This window comes from Macrotis lagotis, chromosome 4, assembly GCF_037893015.1.
Source record: "Macrotis lagotis isolate mMagLag1 chromosome 4, bilby.v1.9.chrom.fasta, whole genome shotgun sequence".
NCBI classification, from domain to species: Eukaryota; Metazoa; Chordata; class Mammalia; order Peramelemorphia; family Peramelidae; genus Macrotis; species Macrotis lagotis.
The window spans coordinates 54,017,103-54,041,382 of record NC_133661.1 but is presented as its reverse complement, the minus strand read 5'-3'; the positions used below and the strand labels follow the sequence as shown (position 1 = coordinate 54,041,382).

Sequence of the window (24,280 nt, the reverse complement as noted above, 5' to 3'; positions counted from 1 at the left end):
CCCCGGCTCCATCTTGCGGGCCGGGCCGGCTGGGGCAGTGGCGCGGCGGGGCTACTCCACGGGCAGGTGAGGAGCCGCGGCCCCCCTCCCCGCGGGCCGGGCCGAGGGCGCCCCCTCCCCTTCCCCTCCCCTCCCCTCCCCCCGGCCCTGCCCGGGGCCCGGGCCAAGGGCCAGCCCCGGGCCGGAGGGATGGGGAGCCCGCTGCCCGGGCGGGCGGGGCCGGGCCGCCGTGTCTCCCTCCTCCCGGGCCCCAGGCCGAGGCTCGGGCCCCGCCTGGTACCTGGGGGGAGAGGGACCCCCAACTCTTCACCCCCCCACCAGTGACTCAGGAAGGAGGGCAGCCCCCGGCCGCTAAAGCCTGCCCCCCCCCACCCCGAGGCTAGGACGGGGGAACCCCCCATTTCTCAGGGAACTTCCCAGCGTCCACCTCGTGTACGGAGACCTCCTTGGAGCTGACCCCCAGGCTGCCCTCCATGGGGGGGAGGGAAGACCTTGACTCGGGCCGGATGGCAGTGCGGCTGCTGACCCCGACCCGCCCCCGGCCCGGGCTGCTGACCCCGACCCGCCCCCGGGCCCGGGCTGCTGACCCCGACCCGCCCCCGGGCCCGGGCTGCTGACCCCGACCCGCCCCCGGGCCCGGGCTGCTGACCCCGACCCGCCCCCCGGCCCGGGCTGCTGAGCCCGACCCGCCCCCCGGCCCGGGCTGCTGACCCGGGAGCCAGGCTCTCCTCTGTGAGGAAAACAAATTTGGAACAGGGAAGCGGCAGCTCGAAGCAAAGCTGAGCCACTATTGGGGTGCTGAGACAAAACCTCCCCTTGTTAATCCCGAAAAGCACTCCTCAGAATGTGAGTTCAAGGAGGATTCCAGATGTTTGTGGTTCTCTGAACAGTGCAAATAGGAATCGTTTTGTCCTCTATGGGACAAATCCCCTTGCAGGGAAGCATAAAGTTTCTACCAAAAGGAACTACGGGGGAGCCTGAAGTTCCAGTTACTCATGACTGTTGGGAAGGGTCTTGCCGTCTGACAGGCCTCAAATTAGTGTCTAATTTGATAATGGCTGTTGATGAATTAGCCTTACAGGCAAAGCTTTTCTTTTCAAGGAATGATTAATACTGAGAATTCAGATAGATTAGTAAAGGAAATATTTAGGGCACAGGCAGACCTTGGACTCCTCAGATCCTATGAACCATATACTTCTGTCTTTGCTTCAAGGCAAGCACAGTCTCAGTTGAGTGCTTTATTGAAGCATCCAGACTCATTGATTTCAGTGTTTCTTCTCAACTCAATTTTGTAAATTTACCTCTATAGGGAGAGACTTTAGGTTGTCTTCCTTTACCCTTCCCATTGAACATGGATTCATTTGTTTGATAAATTTGCAACAGCTTCCTCAGTCCTGGGCATCATGCCACATACATGAAACTCTGAGAAAACTCCCCTCCCTTGTGGACTGACTCATGGGGTGGAGATGGTCTGGGAGAACTGGGGCATTTTCCCCTCTCTTTTTGTGAAAGTAGGCGTAGCCAAAACTGCTGTTGGCCTATTTGATCGAAGTGAAGCGTAATAACTCCTAAGTGATTTGCTTAGTCACTCTGAAGGAGTTTACAGTTGGCCCAAACCACTTGGGGCCTCCTGGTCTGTGACCTCAAATCTACTTTCTCAAAAGAGGACATAGGCAAAAATTCCACTTTCCTGACTATTCTTGTCCACTTAGCTTCCATACCGCTAACTTTGTCTCATCATTTATCATATTTTTTGGCTAATTATTTTTGGATGGCTGCATTAATCTTATTAACCCTACAGACTGTAAATTCCCTGATGGAACACACCTTTTTTTTTTAGTTTTTGCAAAGCAGTAGGGTTAAGTGACTTACCCAAGGTCATACAGCTAGGTAATTATTAAATATCTGAGGCTAGATTTGAACTCAAGTCCTCCTGACTCAAGAACCTGTGCTCTATCCACTGCCCCTTGGGCAGGCACCTTTGAACTACAGAGAAGAAAGGGAAGCATTGTAGTTGATAATAGCAAGAGTAAGGTCTTGGGAGCAACATTAAGCATGCTCTGCTTTCAGAGTCAGTCAAGCAGAGGGTCAGTTAACAAGCAATAAGATTGTTTAGGCATGGCAGAGCCAATTATGGAGGGACTTGAATGCCAGGGAGAGGAGTGTACATTTGAGCCTTTAGGCTATTAATAGGATTCAAGGCTTTCAGATGTGAGAGAGACATGATGAAAACACTGTCTTAGGAAGATTAATCTAACAACAGAGGCCAAGATGAATTGGAGAGATGAAAAAGTTGAGACAAGCCAGATTAGTTCTCTGTTGCCATCCAGACAGAGGTGATGAGGGCTTGAATTTAGCGAAGTAGCAATGGGAATGGAAGGGATGAAAGGAATGACAGTATTTTCACAAGAAGAATGGATGTGGGAAGGATCAAAGATGAATAAAACTTAGATGACTAATAATGTTATTGCTGGAAATTGGGAATTTGTGGGAGCTTAAAGGGAGCAACAGAGATGAGTTTAATTCTTCAGACAAGTATGGACAAATAACTTAGGCCTTTTGCCTCTCCAACCTTTCATTTGTTCATTAAACAGTCATTTTTTTTAGACCACCTAATATCACCAGATACTGTGCTAGATTGAGTGAGGGAGAGACATATAAATGCAATAAGGAAATATTGCAAGCCTTCAAGGAGAATGAAATTTTCGTCATTGCTACATTCCAAACACCACAAATACAAATAGAAAAGTTAAACAAAAAGCCTTTTTCCTCAAGGAATTTATATTCTCATGGAAGAGACAACACCTATAAGGAAATGAAGGCTAGAGAAGAGTGTTTTGTTGGGAGGAGGTGAGGGGATAGTGAATGGGACCATAGGGTAATCTATTGATACTCCTATTTTAGAAGCAATGGTAACTTTTTTGGGGCATGAAGGACCACACAGTGGGTAATTCAGATATGAATTGACTAGATCCCCCTGCTGCTTCTACCAACCAGAAAGCATCCTACTGTCATTTGGGAAGTGAGAAGAAAATCTGTAGTCAAAGTTGTTGTTTTTTTTAGTTTTTGCAAGGCAGTAGGGTTAAGTGACTTGCCCAAGGCCACACAGCTAGGCAATTATTAAGTGTCTGAGGTCAGATTTGAACACAGGTCCTCATGACTCCAGGGCCAGTGCTCTATCCACTGCGCCACCTAGCCACCTCATGTCAAAGATATTTAAGGAAGTAAATCCAAATCAAAATATTACATAAATAATTTCAGGGATGGGAAATAGCAGCCGCAATTGATAAAGAGCAAGTACTGGCTTTCAGGAGACCTGGGTTCCAATCCTTCCTCAGATACATCTTTTCTATGTGATCTTGGGCAAGTCACCTAATCTTTCTTAAGAAAAGTTGCTGATCTACATTGGCAAAGGGAGTTTACTTGCAGGATTACAAGGATTACTCCCAACTCCTCTTATGAAATCACAGGTCTAGATAAAAATTAGATGACTAATAATGTCATTGATGGAAATTACATTGCTGTTTTTAGATTATTGTTCCTTTATCCCTTCCATTAATATAAACAATGGAGAATTGGCTGTAGAATAAGTTATTCACATCCTCAATTTTCACATTTCACAGAATCAGAATTCAGAAAAATCTAAAAACTTAATCTACTTCCTTCATTTCACAGTTGAGGAAACTGAGGTTCAGCACTTCCCCTGGTCTTGAATCAAGCCCAGAGTTTTGAAAGAAAAATGTTACTTAATAATAATAATAATTTTTTTTAAAGCCCAAGCTATATGTGTTTCTAGAAACCTTATACCACCTAAGAAACCTTTGTTAAAAATTCTTATTTTACAGAATGTCTTACCCAGGATACCCCCCTACAGGCTACCCAGCATTCCCTGGATATCCTGTAAGTATCACTACTAGAGGATGGGGAGGAGGGTGGGGAAGAGAGTCAAACCAATGGAAATTTTAGAAACCTCTTGTGTATAATCTACCAAATAATTTCTTCCAGAAAATTTTTTTTTTCCATTAATGAGCATGGGAGGAGCTTGACTTAAGGACCACAGATCCCTTTGTGTTGTAGAGAATTAAAGACCCTCTTCCCTGGTAGTTGAGTTTTAGTTGAGTGTTTGTGATCACTTTTATAGATGTGCCTGTCCATTCTCACTCTGTGGATGTGTGGGATGTTAAGACCTGTATTTCTAAGGGGCTGGTTAGGATTGGCCTCCTGGTCACCAGTGACAGACTGGCCAACCACTGGAGGAAGAAGGAAAGCCACAGGCAAGCAAGCAATGATACAGTAACCTGATGGAAGACTAATTTTCAGCCTTGAATGTATCTGAGCAGAGAAGACAGAGAAGATTGTGTCTATTGTTGGCAACCCTGTGGCAACCATTCTCATCAGATTGTAGATTCTTAGAGCTGAAAATCAGGGCCCTAGACATTTACTAGTTCAGCTTGCTCACTTTGCAAAACCTAGAAAAGTGAAATGATTTAACTAAAGCTACACAGAGCCAGAAATCTTGACTTCTATTGCAGTGATCTTTCTTTTTCTTTTTAAAAGTTATTTAATTTTTCAGTTATTTAATTTCATTTAATTCAGTTATGTAATTTCAGTTTTTTTCCTCCTTCCCACTTCCCCTCTCCACAGAAAACAAGAAAGAAAAATGGAAGGGTGGGTCAGTATTTAGTCAAGAAAACCCTAGAATTATTTCTTGTTATATAGGGGAAAATCCCAATAGTGTATCCTAAAATTTCAGGGGCATGAAAGCTTCTCTTTTCCCCATGATTAAACATAAAGGAAGGAGAGAAGGAAAAAAGAATTTATTAAATGCTTATTATGTCCAAGAGTCGATGCAAGCACTAGGGCAAAATATAATCAAAAAAGAAAGATGACTTCTATCTCAAAGAATTTACATTCTAATGGGGAAAGAAAATACACAAAAGGTAACTTAAAAATAGGGTAGGGTGAGAAGAGGAATAGGAAGAAGAGGGGGAATCTAGGGAGGTTTCCCAGCAAGAGGACTTGGTTTTGAAGTTGAGAAAATCAGAAACAGAGCTAGGAAGAAGATGAAGAAAAGCTGGCTTGGGCCTTTCCATAAAATGAGGAACTTGGCAGTAGAAGAAGGGCAGGATTTTTGGAGGAATGTTTCAGGATACAAAGGTGATAGACTGTTCCATCATGAAAAAGATCCAAAGTTCTAGAATGAGCCATCAGTAGAGGGAATGTGATTTTGAAGTTAAGAAGAAACAATGCCAGGAGAGGAATCCCCTGAACTAAAGCAGAGAACCCTGGCTCTTGTACCTCAGATAGAAAACTGAGACACAAGAGAAATGAATGACTTATTGGTTCCAAGATGATTGTGTTTGACCCAGCAAGGATCTTGGAATCATGGGTGTAGGTTTCTGTTCTTTTAAGAAAGGTGCAGATTTTTACAATATTTTACAATATTTATAAATATATGACTTTAATTAAACACAGATTCACTTGGTGATTTTCTGATTCTCAGCCTGCAGGTCAGGATTCATCTTTTCCACCTCCTGCTGGTCAATATCCTTATCCTACTGGCTTTCCTCCAATGGGAGGCGGAGCATATCCTCCAGCACCAGCTGGTGGTTTCCCAGGAACTGGAGGCTACCCAACCCCTGGAGGCTACCCTGCCCCGGGAGGGTACCCTGGTGCACCATCTCCAGGGGGAGCCCCCACCTATCCTGGAGGTAAGCTACAGTCCTCGTTGGGGTGATTTAGGGGAGGAGTTCTACATTCCTGACTTTACCCACTCCCTTTGTTCCTGCTTGAAAGTCACTAAGGGTAAAGAATAGTCCCTTCCCTCCAGTTTATTACAATTTATGAGAAAATAATGGTATTTGGGTAGATTATTAATCTATGAGGTAGAATGCAATAGGGGCAGAAGAAAGAGCCAAAGTACTCAAAAAATTAGAGGGAGGGGGCAGCTAGGTGGTACAGTGGATAGAGAGCATCAGCCCTAGCTAGAATCAGGAGTACCTGAGTTCAAATCTGACCTCAGATACTTAATAGTTACCTAGCTGTGTGGCCTTGGGCAAGCCACTTTGCCTTGCAAAAACCTAAAAAAAAAAAAACCCTAAAAAAAATTAGAAGGAGAGTTTGTGTTTATCTTAAAGGATTAAGAAAAGTTCCATGAAAATTAACATCTGAGCTGGACCAGGAAAGAATAAATCGTGCTATATATGAAATAGGTATTCCTAAGAGCAGTCAGAGATGGGTGTTGGCTTAAACATTGTTGTGAACAAAATTGACATAATTCTTCTGGTCAAAAAGAAATTTCTTTTCCTTCTTAACTCATAATTTCTTCTTTCCTTTTTTTTTGGTAAGACAAAAAATGGCTTAAGGGACTTGACCAAGATTACACAGCAGTGTCCACCTAACTGCCCCATCATAATTTCTAATAGATATTAAAAAGCATCAATTCTAGAAAAACAAGACCCTGTTTTTAGAATGAAGCCTTTAGATCAGGGGTGGGGAACCTTTTTTCCTGACAAGAGTCATGTGGATATTTATAAACTCGTTTGAGGGTCTATATTTGGTCAAACTTAATTCACCTCTAAAAATCACCTACATTTATTGAATTTCGGTTCCCTGTGTGCAGTTGCTTTGGCAAAACCAGACCAATTCAGTCAGCAGATGGAGATTCCCCACCCTGGCTTTAGCTCAAAGCTTCAGAGCCCTTGTCTAAAGCAGGTGTTCCTTGATTCTTTGTGAGAATCATATATACTTTGGTGATCTATGAAACCTATGGACCCTTCCTCAGAATCACATTCTTAAATGCAGAAAATAAAGGAGAGAGTATTACAAAGAAAACCAATTATATTGAAATATAATATCAGGGTTTTTTTTTAAAGTTCAACCTCAGTTAACAAACTTTACTTAAACTCCTAGTATATGCCAGTCACTATACTAAACACTGGAGATACCAAGGAAAAACAAAAGCAGCCCCTAACTTCAAGGAGCTCAGAGTCTAATAGGGGAGAAGGCAAAGAAGAATCCTTGTTTTAAAGGTATATATATAGTTAATTAGCAAGGAAGACATGTAGACAGAGATCTACACATATGTATGTATATGTTTATATAGTGTTGAATTTAAACATAAAGCACAGCAATATGATAATTAAGTTTATCAATTAGTAGCATTTTTAATTGCATTTGACCAAAAAGGTAAATATTGATTATGTGCAATCCTTGCTTGGAATTTACCTTGGTTATTCATTTTTCAGTGTTTCTCCTGAACTTATGACATTTATTATAATAATTACTAAACTCATCTTTCTGCAGCTTCTCCAGGCCAAGGATTTGGAGTCCCACCAGGTGGCCCTACTTTTTCTGGCTATCCACAGCCACCATCCCAGTCCTATGGTGGTGGACCAGGCCAGATGCCGATGCCAGGTAGATAGCTACTGTAATCAAACAAAAAGCTGTATCACATTATTTTGAATTGTAGCTTAAATAACTTTTTAACCTGAAGAGAAAAAAAATGGCCATTATTATATATCAGTGTTAAAACATCTTCAGAGAATTAAATGGTTCTTTAAAACTTTAGCATTGTAAGGAAGATTATAAGTATCCTAAAATGTTAATTTTGGATTTTTAACAAATGAAAAGCAAATTAGTTTTCTATTTAAAAAACAAAACAAAACATTTCCAAATTTAGAAACAAAAAAATCTCTCAACTTAAACTGCCTAATTGTCTTTTCCTTTTATGCCCATTCCCCTCCATCCTTTGGCCAAAAGAAAATAGAAACCTACTTCCTTCCTCAAATCAAATCAAAATTTCTTCTAAAGTTTGGAGAAAAGTATTAACTCTTGAACACATAGCTTTGAAATGGAATATTGATAAATCAATGCACATGGATTCAGTGACACATTGGCATATTCCAGAACAAACAAACAAAATCCAACCTTGCTTTGATGTGTAATTGTAGCTCTAATCTTTACCACTACATAATATACATAATGACCAGTGGTTTGTTTTTTTTTCCAAGATCATCTAATTCCAGGGGCTCTTTTTTAACTTAGCATTTTATTTTTTCCCAATTACATATAAAAACACACCAATGTACTTTTGAAAGGTGACCTATTTTTAAAGAACTCTCACAAGGTTTATTTTTTTTAAATTTGTAGGTGGGTTCCCTGGAGGACAGGTACCTTCCCAGTATCCTGGTGGCCAAGCTCCTGTTCCTTACCCTAATCAGGTATTTTGGGACCTGCCTTTTCTAACAAAAGGGTAATTGGGTAATACCAAAGGAAAATGACATTGTCCTGCCACCATGGCAGGTTTACAATATGGAGGAGATTAGTGTCTGTGTCCTTTATTGTGAACATATTCTTGCAGGCCAACATTGCCTAAGCCAACTAGATGCGGGGTCCAATTAACTTTAATACAGCAAACATGGTCAGGAGGACAGGATACAGTTATTGTTATATCATGACAGGTAAAGAGAAGAGGGGGCACTGTGTAGTGGATAGAGAGCAAGCCCAAGCCAGGAAGAACTGGATTTAAGTCCTGCCTTTGATATATACTGTGTGACTTTCTTAACCTCTCTGGGTCTTAGGCATCTCTCGATCTTTGCCAAGAAGGCAAAGACCTGCATTGGTAGAGAGAGTTTCTTTATTTGGGAAGTGAAATCAGAGGTTCAGTTTCATCTTTGTCATAGATAATAATTCTGGATACTTGGATAGAGTCCTTCAGAAATATTCTCTTGGAGACTTAATGCTCCTAAATGAGAGTGTGGCAGAATAGAACACTGAACTTGACTTTGAATGCCAATTTACTTGCATTTTCACTTTATGACCATTGGCATGATATTTAACCTCTCGGGGCTTCAGTTTTTTTAATCTCTCATCTAGGGATAGAAATACACTATCTGCCCAGAGTTATAACTAGGAATTCTTACACACAGGAAAGTTTCTATTGGCATGGGATGGCAGAGAAGTACCTATGGTCTGACTACTCTTTTGAATGATGAAGATAGGTTAGAGATGGAAGCTGTAGAAGTTAAGGCATGTGAAAGACTGGGAGGCCAGATGGGAAAACCTGTAAGCTGGGGCCTGAACACATAGAGAAGGAGGAAGAGTCACTAGAAGTGCATAGATGATGGCAACAAGAGTGAAGGTGTCAGAACTAGATTGTGCCAGTGGGGAGAAAGGGTTACTCCTCCTGGACCATGTGCCAAAGCATGTGAGAGAAGAAGTAGCCAGTCTTGAAGAAGGTGTAAGGGAAGGAAATAAATATTTATATACAGTTAGACGCTATGCTCAAACTTTATAAATGGTACCTCATTTGATCCTCACAAAGATAAGTGATAGTATTATCTCCGTTTTACAGTTGAGGAAACTGAAACAGAGATTGTGACCTTCCCAGGGTCACACAGCTAGTAAGTATCTGAGGCTGGATTTGAGCTTAGGTCTTCCTGACTCCAGGCTTCCACTTATATATCTGAAGGGGAAAGTTCAGCTTCATTGAGCAAAAGGATCAGGAAAGGAAGAGATTCTAGATTTAGAGCTAGAAAGGACCTTGGAGATTGTCTAGTTCAACCCTATTCTCATTTTACAAATCAAAAAACAGACTCAGAGAGAAAAAGAGACTTTCCCAAGGTAACATAGCAATAGCCAAGGTTGAGATTCAGGTTGTCTTGACTCCACATTTAGGGAAGTGATTTTCCTTTGACTTTAAGGAGGCCCTCAGAGGGCCCAGTGGATGCAAGGGAGCAGAAGAAGAGAGAGACACTTGGGGAGAGCTAGTATGGAGTTATTGTGGGGGGTGGTGGCACTCTGCCCCACTCCCTGGCTAGTTATTCAGTGGATTTCCTGACTTGTTGGCTCATCTGAGGAGAATTGGGGAGGGGGATGAGTACAGTCAGCCATATGCTCCATTTGGAGGGTGATCTCCTTTGGGAGAGGATTGTAATAACCACAGAACCCAAGGTGCAAGGATGGTATGGTAGCCCCCAGGCTAGGTGAGGAAGGCAACCTATCAGCCTGCTAGACCTATCTGGGTGGAGAATAGGAACTATATCCCCAGAATGTCAGCATGTAGGACAAAGACTTGGTCTCCTGGTAGTGCTTCTGTCCTGTACCTGCCTCACAGGAATTGACTTGCTTAACTTAGTGTTAGAGTTTAAATTTTAGTCATAATAATAATGATAATGATAATAATAATAATAATAATAATAATATAACCTTGAATCTTGGATAACTGAGTTGTTTGTGGGAATTTAGAATCTTCTGGTAAAGATTCCTGGAAGAATGACCATGTGCTCCCATTCTGCCTTATAAATTTCATCTGTTCTTTCAGGTCAATCCCGAGTTCTATCCTTCCTGTCCTGTTTTCTCTCCTCTTTCTTTGGATTATAGCAGTGAAGTGAGTAAGGCTTTTTCTCTGCACTAAAGGCCTCTTGAAGTATTATATTCTAGAATTATTCTTCTTTCTTAGGTGCCTTTATACTTTTCTTTCTATCTCTGCAAAAGATCATTTGTTTCCCTTTCATTTCAAAAGGTAATTTGCATAAGTATGTTGATGATTCAATAAATAGAAAATAAATTGGTATAGCTTTGACTGCTCTCAACTTGTAAGTGGCATATTTGTCAAATAAGTTGATGATGGTAAATGGAGAGGGGTTACTAATACAAATACTGATGGATTTGATGATAGAATTTGGATTCACAGAGTCCTCTATAGCCTGAAACAATAGGCCAAATCTAATTTAATAGTGGAAAATATAAAGAACTATTCTTGATTTTAGAATGTACAGGACAGGAGAGGTTTGGCTAGGCAACACCTAGGTCTGTCTGTCTGTGGGAGGGAAACTGGGGTTTTATTAGATGACAAACTTATTAAGTTGTGTGCCATGGCAACACAACACAAACAACAACCTAAAGCAAATCTCATTACTTCAGAGGAGTTATAATTTTATCAGAATAGGTACTCTCTCTACCAACCCTATTGACATCTTTCCCTACCCGAAAAAATGAGCTTAATGAGCTGCTATTGGCCCCTTTGTCTCATTCTCTGGTGGATGACTTTTTCCAAATGTAGCTCTACTAAATCTCCAATGAGACACAGTCTGTCACCAAACTCATATTTGAAGTCCTTTCTGCTTGGTAGGGCCTCTAGAGTTTGTCTTCTACTCATATAGCCTTTAAGATTCTAAAAGTATCTACACCCCATCAGAGGAGGCTTCAAGGAAAGTCATCAAGCACTTAATAAGCCCTACTATATATATGAGTCAATGTGCTAAGTTAATCAGATACAAAATCTAAAACAATCTTTACTACAAAGGAGCTCTTAGTATATAAAAGGGTGTATGTGTTGTATATGTGTGTGTATGTGTGTGTGTATATACACAACACAACTGAAATATATATACAGTATAAATTGAAATATTCCCAGAGGAAAGCTGCTCAAGCTAGGACTTAGGGAATCAGGAAGCAACAATGAGAAGAGACTACATTCTAGTCTTTGGGAATAACCTGTAAAGATTCTCAGAGTGGAGAAATGTAGCATCCTGTGTTGGGAAAAACAAGGATGTCTGTGTCATTGTGTTACAAAGTAGGGGTGTGTGTGTGTGTGTGTGTGTGTGTGTGTGTGTGTATATGTTTAATGTATCAGAAGACCAAAAAGGAAGGAAGAGGCCAAGTTAAGATGGTCTTTAAGAGGCAGAGGACCTAAAGGTAAAACTATTGAGATTTACTAAATAAGGTGGGGTGACATGATCAGAACTGTGCTTATGGAATATTAATCTGGTAGATGAGTGAAAGATATACTGGCTCGAAAGGTCAGTCATTTAATAAACACCTAAGTACTGAGAGTTGTAAAGAAAGACCAAGAAAAGGCAGTCACTGCCCTCAATCTCATGGGGGAGAGAACATGCAAACAAATATAAACAAAGCAAGATCTTGGCCAGATAAATTGGAAATAATCCTTGGAGGGGGAAGGCACTAGGATTAAGGAAGACCAGGAAAAACTTTCTGCAGAAGGTGGGATTTTAACTGGAATTTGAAAGAATCCAGGGAAGCTGGGAGACAAAGATGAGGATTCCAGGTATTGGGGACAACCAGGGAAAATGTCCAGATTCAGGAAGTGCAGTATCTAGTTCAAGGGACATTAAGAAGTTGGTATTATTGAATTGCTGGTATTGCAAAGTATCAGCTTCACTTTCTCTGCCAGAGCCATCTAAATGCATTAGCCAGATACGAATCAGGAAGACTAGAGATAGTCCTGCTTGCAAGGCAATCAGGGTTAAGTGATTTGCCCAAGGTCACATGGCTAGTATGACTGGATTCAAACTCCCATCCTCCTGACTCCAAGACTAGTGCTCTATCCACTGAGTCACCTAGCTGCCCCATACATGGGGCACAGAGCATCAGTCTTAAGAATCCAGAGGTCCTGAGTTCAAGTCCAACCCCAGACACTTGACATTTAGTCCTTGAGCAAAATCACTTAATCTTTTTTACCCAAAATATTTATATTGAGATTTACAATTTTCCCCCTAATCTTGCTTCCCTCCCCCCCACCCTCCAACAGAAGGCAATTTGCCAGTCTAGACATTGTTTCCATGGTATACATTGATCCAAATTAAATGTGATGAGAGAGAAATCATATCCTTAAAGAAGAAAAATAAAGTCTAAGAGATATCAAAATTACATAATAAGATAACTTTTTTTTTCCCCTAAATTGAAGGTAATAGGCTTTGGTCTTTGTTCAAACTCCACAGTTCTTTCTCTGGATACAGATGGTATTCTCCATCGCAGATAGCCCAAAACTGTCCCTGATTGTCCCTGATCAAGTCCATCAAGGTTGATCATCGCCCCCATGTTGCTATTAGGGTGTACAGTGTTTTTCTGGTTCTGCTCATCTCACTCAGCATCAGTTTATGCAAATCCCTCCAGGCTTCCCTGAATTCCTGTCCCTCCTGGTTTCTAATAGAACAATAGTGTTCCATGACATACATATACCACAGTTTGCTAAGCCATTCCCCAATTGAAGGACATTTACTTGATTTCCAATTCTTTGCCACCACAAACAGGGCTGCTATGAATATTTTTGTACAAATAATGTTTTTACCCTTTTTCATCATCTTTTCAGGGTATAGACCCAGTAGTGGCATTGCTGGGTCAAAGTGTATGCACATTTTTGTTGCCCTTTGGACATAATTCCAAATTTCTTTCCAGAAAGGTATGAGTTCACAGCTCCACCAACAATGTAATAGTGTCCCAGATTTCCCATAACCCTTCCCACAATGATCATTATCCTTTCTGGTCATATTGGACAGTCTGAGAGGTGTGAGGTGGTACCTCAGAGAAGCTTTAATTTGCATTTCTCTAATAAGTAATGATTTAGAGCAATTTTTCATATGACTATGGATTGCTTTGCAAATCTCTTAATTTTAATTGCCTAACCCTCCCCTTCCAACCAAGGAAAAAGATCACAAGATGAATTTCACTCATTGTCATTCATGCATACCGCAGCTGATAACACATAAAGGACTTTTTCCAAATCCAAAGTACTAGCTGTTGTTATTATTATCCATTGTACTATAAGAGCAAAGTGTTGTGAGACTTGTGAGACTTGTTTTGCACATTGTTGATTGACATGGAGTGGTTTTTGCTCATCCTGATAATTATTCTACTTTCAATTGTATTTCATGCTCTGCTTCCTTTGGATTGGTGATGATGGCTATTGGAAGTTTCTCTAAGAAAACAGTATCAGGGACTTTAGATAATAGTTATTTTTTCTTTAATAACTTCCCAAATTTGCCCTCCTTTCCACTTTTCATTCATCTCTATTCCTATTGGTAGTGACATAAGTGCTTTTTGATAATCCCATTGATATTTTAGGCCCTAAAAATGTAAATAATTGTATACTATTATATACTATTCTGACATCCTTCAGAATAGTGATTTTGATATCATAGGAGGAGGACCATACAAAGTTGGGAAGAGAAGCTAAACTTGAAAAAAATATCCAAAGAAAATGTCCATGCTAGAGATTTCCAGTGTAGGGTCCAAATGGAAGAAAGATTCCTTAGAGAAGGTGAAGTCCTACAGATGTTCCTGTCTGTCACTGTTGTTATGCCTATTATCTCAAGTTCCCAAACTTCCCATATGAGATCTGTAATCATTCAAAAGCTTCTACACCAGAAAAAGTCTTTTGTCCTGACCCAGGGAATTGATAGACAGTATACTCATCTTGGAGATTTACTGATATTACTGTCTCAGAGAGGCTTTATTGCTATTGTAAGAGTCAGGTGTGAATAGACAATGAAATGGGTCCAAAATTGAATAAAAGAAAGAGAGTTGTGGGGCAGTTAGTGGTGCGGTGGGTCAGCCCTGAAGTCAGGAGGACCTGAGTTCAAATCCATCCAAAGGCACTCAATAATTATCTAGCTGTGTGACCTTGGCCAGCCACTTAACCCCACTGCCTTGCAAAAACAAAAACAAAAGAAGAGTTGGAAGTAACTTTAATAACTATTACTGCCCCCAAACTTTTCCCTAAAACAAAGATCCATCTCTTTGATGTCAATATTATTCTAATGATAATGAATGGCTGCTAATTATTCACAGTTGGTGAGAAATTAGGCTTGTGGGGTACATGATGAGTAGGGGGATGAGTAGGCTGCAACACATTGCTGATGAGAAATTGTGTAAAAATGATGAACATGTATTAAAGGTGTAGCCACTTATCTTTGAACCTTCAATCCATAAAACTATCCAAGTATTGAATTAATTCATAATTTTTAAAGACTGCCTGAACAGCTTCCTTTCATTGTTATTTTTATTTTGTGCTTTTCTAAAAACTGAAATAATAGATTCAGGATCAGAGTTCCGTGTAAACAATTGAGTGAGATAAAGTTACATTAACAAAGTTCTAATGTTTCTCATCTGAAGTCTGACATAAGGTTGTCACATTATATTTCCCTTTGCCCTTTACTTAGCAGATTAAGAGATTTTAATTTTTTTTAATGCCGGGAGATTTATGTTCTCCTGCACTGAGCATTATTATTTTTGTCCTGCTTTTAAACTGGGGTCTGCCGTTGTCTTGGTTAGCCCTATCCAACAGCAAGAGCTCCTGCTTTTCCTCCCCCTGCCATTTCTACCAATATGGAAATTAAGATACAGGAAGACTAAATAATTTACACAGGCAAGTAGGAAAACCTTGAATAGAAAAGCAAACCCCACATAATAGAGGTTCAGTTTCATATACAATCCTCTTCTATTCTATTTTATAAAAGGAAATGCTCATTTTATTTGATTCTTCAAGTCTAGAATAAAAAATAATTGAAGGATTACATAATTTACCTAGTTAGGATCAAAATCTTATCATCTAAAGATATAAATAAAAAATACCTCATCATCTCACACCCAGAATCTGTAGGACATCTCTTTGAAATAGTGGAACCTACTAAGAAGAGGCTAATTTTGTTTCCGGAATATTCCTAATGCCGACATCTAGAATCTTTAAAAATAATGAACCCCAGAAATCCTGATCTAACCCTCTGACCTCTACATCACAACTATTGTTAAAGTTGAAACTTTCTTTACCCTTCCTCCTTACCTGTTAGTGGTGATAAGGAGATTTGACTGTATAGACTCTGTTGGCTTGAGTAGCTTCTTTGCCCAATCTGATTTTTGTACTTCTCCTTCCCAGCCAGCAGCCATGACTCAAGGTTTTCAGGGGACAATCCGACCTGCTGCCAACTTTGATGCTATAAAGGATGCAGAAGTTCTTCGAAAAGCCATGAAAGGATTTGGTAAAGAACAAATGGGATTGTTTTTTGGTCTTAAATACATTAAAATAATCATAACTAACATTTATATAATGGTTAATCCATGCTAGCTACTTTGCTAAGCCATTTATAATTGTTATCTCATTTGATCCCTACAACTATCCTGGGAGGTTGTTGCTGTTGTTGTTCCTATCTTACAGATGAAGAAACTGAGACTGACAGAGGAGAAATGATTTGCTTAGTGTCACACAGCTGATATAGTGTCTAAAAAGACAGATTGGAACTCAGTAAGCACATGATAAATACTTGCTGATCTGACTTGAGGTCATTTGCTTACCTTTTTTAACTCCAGACCTGGTGCTTTATCCACTTGTGCCATTTATCTGCCCCAAATTAACCTAAAGCTAGATAGGGTAGGGTAAAAATAGTTTTATAAATTCACAAGCCAAGTATTCCCTTGTGAAGGCCTTAGCTTGTGGGCATTTTCCAGGTACATAAAGATACATGAATAAATTTTGGGAAGTATTCCTCTTGACATCTTTGTGTTTGATTCTTCCAGGGACTGATGAACAAGCAATTGTGGATGTTGTTGCCAATCGCTCCAATGATCAAAGACAGAAAATTAAGTCAGCTTTTAAGACCATGTATGGAAAAGTATGTATTTGTTTTTTAAATTCAGTGAGTAAATATATATAGTATTTCAACAGGAAAGTAATGATGAAGTCTTTATCTGAGGAAAAATATTTTATTAGTCTGCATAAAACAGTGCTACTGTGACCTGAGATTTTAAAGTGATTATTTTTATTTTTCTTGGGAGCTGTGGCCTTAAAATGGATGCTGCCTCCTACAGTGCATGTTGCAATCCATCCACACCTTTACTATATAATTCATGTTTGACCATAAATCCTCCAAAGAGGATCCATCAAATATACTGGAGGCCTTCTCCTAATTCTCTTCATATTTTGCAGATACTAGTGCAGTGTTCAGACCACCTGACTTCCCTTGATACATGATGGGCCCATCCCCTTTTCTGGTCAAACATCTACTTGATGATGCCATATATGACCTGTTGCATGCACGTCATCATTTGGTAATCTGCTGCAGCCTTCCTCAAGTCAGATCAACAAATATTTATCATGTGCTTATTATTTACCATGCACCCCTTTTACAGAAACCCACCATACACTTTCCATCATTATCTGGATCACATGTCAATTTTATTCAGTTCTGATTTTAAAAACTCTTAATATCTATCAACAGAAAAGAAAGAGAAAACATGCAAAGTAAAGAATCAAATCTGACATAAATCCCCTTAGCATTTATCAAAGGAAAACCAAACAAATGAATAGATGACCAACAAATGGAAAGTGTTTGTGTTGGCTTCCCTTCCAAGTCAAACTGAAGTTGTGTCACCTGTTTGTCTTTTAAATTTTTTAAAAATATAATTCTAGTCAATGTGTATGCTGCTTTAGTTCTGTTCATCTTGCTTTAGGGATAGGGACAGGGACTGAATCTATGATTTTATTGATCTAAGGATTTCCTGGATAAGGAAGTCCTCTCTACCAGTTTGGATGAACACCTTGGCAACTTGGAGTCCATGAAAATGTGCCAGAGTACTGAGAGCCGATGTGCTTTGCCTAAAATTACATACATACATACACACATACACACATATATATGTATACACACATAAATATGATGGATCAGGTTAAGAATGCAGGGCTCTCTATCCACTAGGATACTATGCCTCTCAATCTTATTTTGTATAATTTTCTATGTCTTTATCTATGATTCAGTTTTCATTTCTTTTTTCTTTTTTTAATTTATTTTTATTAAAGATATTGAGTTTTACATTTTTCCCCCAATCTTGCTTCCTTCCCCCCTCCCCCCCACAGAAAGCACTCTGTCAGTCTTTACTTTGTTTCCATGTTGTACCTTGTTCCAAATTGGGTGTGATGAGAGAAAAAATCATATCCTTAAAGAGAACAGAATTCTCAGAGGTAACCAGATCAGACAATAAGCTATCTGTTTTTTTTTTTTTCTAAATTAAAGGGAATAGTCCTTGCACTTTGTTCAAACTCCACAGCTCCTTATCTGGATACAGATGGTACTCTCCTTTGCAGACACCCTCAAATTGTTCCCGATTGTTGCACTGATGGAATGAGCAAGTCCTTCAAGGTTGAACATCACTCCCATGTTGCTGTTAGGGTGTACAGTGTTTTCCTGGTTCTGCTCATCTCATTCAGCATCAGTTCATGCAAATCCCTCCAGGTTTCCCTGAAATCCTGTCCCTCCTGGTTTCTAATAGAACAACAGTGTTCCATGACATACATATACCACAGTTTGCTAAGCCATTCCCCAATTGAAGGACATTTACTGGATTTCCAATTCTTTGCCACCACAAACAGGGCTGCTATAAATATTTTTGTACAAGTAATGTTTTTACCCTTTTTCCTCATCTCTTCAGGGTATAGACCCAATAGTGGTATTTCTGGGTCAAAGGGTATGCACATTTTTGTTGCCCTTTGGGCATAGTTCCAAATAGCTCTCCAAAAGGGTTGGATGAGTTCACAGCTCCACCAACAGTGTAATAGTGTCCCAGATTTCCCACATCCCTTCCAACAATGATCATTATCCTTCCTGATCATACTGGCCAATCTGAGAGGTGTGAGGTGGTACCTCAGAGAAGCTTTAATTTGCATTTCTCTAATAATTAATGATTTAGAACTCCTCATCTGTAAATTGCCTTTGCATATCCTTTGACCATTTGTCAATTGGGGAATGGCTTTTTGTTTTAAAAATATGTCTCAGTTCTCTGTATATTTTAGAAATGAGTCCTTTGTCAGAATCATTAGTTGTAAAGATTGTTTCCCAATTTACTACATTTCTTTTGATCTTGGTTACATTGGTTTTATCTGTGCAAAAGCTTTTTAATTTAATGTAATCGAAATCATCTAATTGGTTTTTGGTGATATTCTCCAACTCTTCCTTAGTCATAAACTGTTCCCCTTTCCATAGATCTGACAGGTAGACTAGTCCTTGATCTTCTAATTTGCTTATAGCATTGTTTTTTATGTCTATGTCCTGTAACCATTTGGATCTTATCTTGGTAAAGGGTGTGAGGTGTTGGTCTAATCTAAGTTTCTTCCATAGTAACTTCCAATTTTCCCAGCAATTTTTATCAAAGAGGGAGTTTTTATCCCAATGGCCAGACTCTTTGGGTTTATCAAACAGCAGATTACTATAATCATCTCCTGCTTTTACACCTAGTCTATTCCACTGGTCCACCACTCTATTTCTTAGCCAATACCAAATAGTTTTCATGACTGATGTTTTATAATATAATTTTAGATTGGGTAGGGCTAAGCCACCTTCTTTTGCACTTTTTTTTCATTAAGTTCCTGGAAATTCTTGACTTTTTATTTTTTCCATATGAATTTACTTACAATTTTTTCTAACTAATTAAAGTAATTTTTTGGAATTTTGATTGGTAGGGCAATAAACAGATAGTTTAGTTTTGGTAGAATTGTCATTTTTATTATATTAGTTCTACCTATCCATGAGCAATTGATATTTGCCCAGTTATTTAAATCTAATTTAATTTGTGTGAGAAGTGTTTTATAATTGTTTTCAAAAAGATTCTGAGTCTGTCTTGGCAATAGACTCCCAAATATTTTATATTGTCTGAGGTCACTTTGAATGGGATTTCTCTTTCTAGCTCTTCCTGCTGTTTCTTGCTAGACATATATAGAAAAGTTGAGGATTTATGAGGGTTTATTTTATAACCTGAAACTTTGCTAAAATTGCTAATTGTTTCCAGTAGTTTTTTAGATGATTTCTTGGGATTTTCTAGGTAGAGCATCATGTCATCTGCAAAGAGTGAGAGTTTTGTCTCTTCCTTCCCAATTCTAATTCCTTTAATTTCTTTTTCTTCTCTAATTGCTGATGCTAACATTTCTAATACAATATTGAATAGTAGTGGTGATAATGGGCACCCTTGTTTGACCCCTGATCTTATTGGGAATGCCCCTAGCCTCTCCCCATTGAGTATAATGCTTGTTGATGGTTTCAGATAGATACTGCTAATTATTTTAAGGAACAGTCCATTTATTCCTACACTCTCTAGTGTTTTTAATAGGAATGGATGCTGTATTTTGTCAAAAGCTTTTTCAGCATCTATTGATATGATCATATGATTTCTGATAGGTTTGTTGTTGATATAATTAAGTATACTAACAGTTTTCCTAATATTGAACCAACCCTGCATTCCTAGAATAAATCCTACTTGATCATAATGTATTATCCTAGTGATGACTTCTTGTAATCGTTTTGCTAAGATTTTATTTAGGATTTTTGCATCTATATTCATCAGGGAGATAGGTCTATAACTTTCTTTCTTTGTTTTAGGGTTAGGTAACAGTACCATATTGGTTTCATAGAAAGAGTTAGGCAGAGTTCCATCTTTCCCTATTTTTCCAAAGAGTTTATATAGGATTGGAACCAATTGTTCCTTAAATGTTTGGTAGAATTCACTTGTGAATCCATCAGTCCCTGGAGATTTTTTTTTAGGGAGTTCAGTAATGGCTTGTTGAATTTCTTTTTCTGAGATAGGGTTGTTTAGGTATTTAATCTCTTCTTCATTTAACCTGGGCAACTTATATTTTTGTAAATATGCATCCATTTCACTTAGATTATCATATTTATTGGCATAGAGTTGGGCAAAATAATTTTGAATTATTACTTTAATTTCCTCCTCATTGGTGGTGAGTTCACCTTTTTCATTTATGATACTAGCTATTTGGTTTTCTTCTTTCTTTTTCTAATCAAATTGACCAGAGGTTTATCAATTTTACTGGTTTTTTCATAATACCAACTTTTGGTTTTATTTATTAATTCAATAGTTTTTTTGCTTTCAATTTTATTAATTTCTCCTTTAATTTTTAGAATTTCTAATTTGGTACTTAATTGAGGATTTTTTTATTTGTTCTTTCTCTAAGTTTTTTAGTTGCATGTTTAGTTCATTGATTTCCTATTTTTACAATTTATTCATATAAGCATTTAGAGCTATAATATATCTCCAGAGAGTTGCTTTGAATGAATCCCATAGGTTTTGGTATGTTGTTTCATTATTATCATTATCTATGATAAAATGGTTAATTTTTCTGTAATTTGTTTTTTGGTCCACTCATTTTTTAAAATGAGGTTATTCAGTTTCCAATTTGTTCTGGGTCTATATATCTCCTTGGCCCAGTATTGCATATGACTTTTATTGCATTGTGATCTGAGAAAGATGTATTCACTATTTCTGCCTTTCTGCAGTTGATCATTAGGTTTTTATGTCCTAGTACATGGTCAATTTTTGTATAAGTTCCATGTACTTCAGAGAAAAAGGTATATTCCTTTCTATCCCCATTTAGTTTCCTTCATAAATCTACCATATCTAATTTTTCTAACAATTTATTTACCTCCCTAATTTCTTTCTTGTTTATTTTATGATTCGATTTATCTAGATCTGATAGCGGGAGGTTGAGGTCTCCCACTAGTAGAGTTTTGCTATCTATGTCTTCCTGTAATTCTTTCAGCTTCTCCTCTAAGAATCTGGATGCTGTCCCACTGGGTGCAATATTGAAATGACTTTATTGTCTATGGTACCTTTTAGGAGGATATAGTTTCCTTCCCTATCTCTTTTAATGCTATCTATTTTTGCTGCTGCTTTGTCTGAGATAAGGATTGCTACCCCTGCTTTTTTTACTTCAGCTGAAGCAAAATATATTTTGCTCCAACCTTTTACCTTTACTCTATATGTATCTCTCTGCTTCAAATGAGTTTCTTGTAAGTAGCATATTGTAGGATTCTGGTTTTTAATCCACTCTGCTATTTGCTTACGTTTTAAGGGAGAGTTCATCCCATTCACATTTAAGGTTATGATTACTAATTCTTTATTGCCCTCTGTGCTATCTTCCCTCTGTTTGTATCCCCCCCCTTTATCCATATTCCCCGGTCTTTTGTTTCTGAAAACCACCCCCTTCAGTGTGTTTGCCCTCCTATATCACACCCTCCCCTTTCTTTCCCCTTTCCCTTTTTCCCTTTTCCCTTCCCTTCCTTTTGTTATTTCCCCTTATTTCCCCCACTGCCCTTCCCTTTCTCCATCCCCCCCTCCCCTTTTCCCCTTTTAATACTTGCAAGGTTAGATGTTTTATAAGTTAACTGAATATGTGTAGGTTGACTTTAAGCCAAGTCTGATGAGAAGAAGATTCAGGTGTTTCTCCTCTGCTCCCTTCTTCCCCACTATTACCATAGGTTTTTTGTACCTCTTAGTGTAATGCGATTTACCCCATTCAATCCCCTCCCTCTGCCCATCTCTTTTTTTTTAGATCATTCTATCTAAGTCGTAGAAAATTCTGAGTGTCTGACCCTTCTAGTTCTGCATATTCTATCGAATAGAGTCTAAATTCCTGAGAGTTATTAGAATCTTTCTCCCAAATGGGGTTAAAGCCAGTTATATCCCATTATATAGTAGTCTCATGGATAGTTATGAATGTCCATCATTTCTGGCAAGGTCTATTCTATCTGTTAGAGTTACATTCATTGCATTTTTTTTTCTTTTACTGCCCCACCCCTTTTTTTACCTTTTCATGTGTCTCTTGAACCTCCTGTTTGATGTCCAAATTTTCTGTTTAGCTCTGGTATTTTCATCAGAAATTTTTGGAATTCTTCCATTTCGTTAAATGTCCATCTTTTTCCCTGGAAGAGTAGGCTCAGCTTTGCAGGAAAGTAGATTCTTGGCTGCATTCCAAGCTCCCATGCTCTTCGAAATATCTCGTTCCAGGCCTTTCGATCCCTTAATGTTGATGCAGCCAGGTCCTGCATGATCCTTACTGTGGCTCCTTGATATTTAAATTGTTTCTTTCTGGCTGTTTGCAGGATTTTCTCTTTTATCTGATAGTTCTGCAGTTTGGCCACAACATTCCTTGGTGTTTTCATTTTAGGATCTTTTTCTGGTGGGGATCGATGTACTCTTTCAATAATTACTTTGCCCTCCGATTCCATGATATCAGGGCAGTTTTCCATCACTAGATCCTGTAATATTAAGTCCAGGCTTTTTTTCTCTTCAATGTTTTCAGGAAGTCCTATAATTTTCAGGTTGCCCCTCCTCGATCTATTCTCAAGCTCAGTGGTTTTGTTGATGAGGTGTTTTACATTTGCTTCTATTTTTTCTATTTTTTGATTTTGTTTAACTGACTCTTGCTGTCTCGTGGAGTCATTAGTTTCTGTAGACTCCATTCTTTTTTGGGGGGAGGAGTTTTCTTCATTAACCTTTTGCAACTCCTTTTCCAATTGGTCAATTCTACTTTTGAAAGAACTTTCCATTTGACCAATTGAGGTTTTGAGAGAATTGATTTCTTTTTGTATTTGCTCATTTGAGGATCTGAGAGAATTGTTCTCATTTTGTAATTGTCCAGTTGATGATCTGAGAGATTTATTCTCCTTTTGTGTTTGTCCAATTGTACTTTCTAAGGTTTTGTTTTCTTGTTGCAAGGTATTGTCTCTCCCAAATTTTTAAGCTCCTTCCTTATTTCTTCGAGGAAGTCTTTCTGTTCTGGAGACCAGATTGTATTCTCCTCAGAGGTTCCAGGTCTCTCTGAGTTGGGGTCTTTCCCTTCCAGGAATTTTTCTATGGATCCACCTTTCCGCTGACCCTTCTTCATTATGCTAAGACCTTGAGTTGGGGGGGGGGCTGGTTCACCTGGGCTTGGGATCTCTAAAGGCTTTACTGAGTGCAGTTTCTCTGGCTGGCCAGTAGGAGGTGTTGCTTGACCTCTCTGGAGTGTCTGTGACCTGGGTTGAGAGGCCTTCTCCCTTTGCCTGAAGGGAGGAGTTGGAATTATTTTGCCTTCAATCAGTGGTGGGCTTTACCCTGGCCTGAGGTCATTCCTTAGCTGGGCTGGTTCTTTAGCTCACACACTTGGGCCTGAGGCAGAAGTAGTTTGCAATTGTTTGTTTTGGAGGAGGCTCAGTGCAATGGAGGCATGGGCGCAGAGTTTCTCAGACCGAAGGAGCCTAGCAATGGTGTCCACAGCATTCCTGTACCAGAACTCTCCCCGCAGCCCCTTCCCCAAGCTCCAGGGGGACAGCACCAACACCAGCGCCTCTGCTTCCCCACGGACCCAAGCCCCTTTCGTCCAGCCCCACCGCTGATCCAGCAGGTCCCACTCTCCAGCCCTCAGACTCCTGCTTCCAATTCAGCTGTTAACTCTGGCTGATCCAGGTCTGATACTCACCCGCCCGAATTCTACCAAAGCTGCAGCGGGAGACAAATCTTGAGGTAGATGCTCTTTCTCCTGGCTTTTCTCTCTGGGTTCCATGAGTCGGACTTCCTCTAAGAGGTTTGTTTCATGTGATAGATGGGGAAGAGATCAGGAGACTCTAGAACGGTGCCTGTCTTCTCTCCGCCATCTTGGCTGTAAGTCCAGTTTTCATTTCTTATAAAGGTCCCTGTAGACTTTGAATATCTTCTTTTCTCT

General features: G+C 39.3%; 1 protein-coding gene across 2 annotated transcripts in view; it reads left to right on the top strand.

Annotated features, from left to right (window-relative positions):
• ANXA7 (annexin A7) overlaps positions 1-24,280 on the top strand; it is a 34,131-nt gene continuing 9,851 nt past the window's right edge. The window contains exons 1-8 of one of the 2 annotated variants that reach the window (XM_074232835.1): positions 1-66; positions 3,846-3,900; positions 5,504-5,711; positions 7,306-7,416; positions 8,152-8,222; positions 10,325-10,390; positions 15,677-15,779; positions 16,315-16,409. In XM_074232835.1, the coding sequence (XP_074088936.1) occupies positions 3,847-3,900; positions 5,504-5,711; positions 7,306-7,416; positions 8,152-8,222; positions 10,325-10,390; positions 15,677-15,779; positions 16,315-16,409 (708 nt within the window). In that variant the 5' untranslated portion in view covers positions 1-66; position 3,846. The remainder of the gene's footprint in view (positions 67-3,845; positions 3,901-5,503; positions 5,712-7,305; positions 7,417-8,151; positions 8,223-10,324; positions 10,391-15,676; positions 15,780-16,314; positions 16,410-24,280) is intronic. The other variant, XM_074232836.1, reaches the window with a different exon arrangement.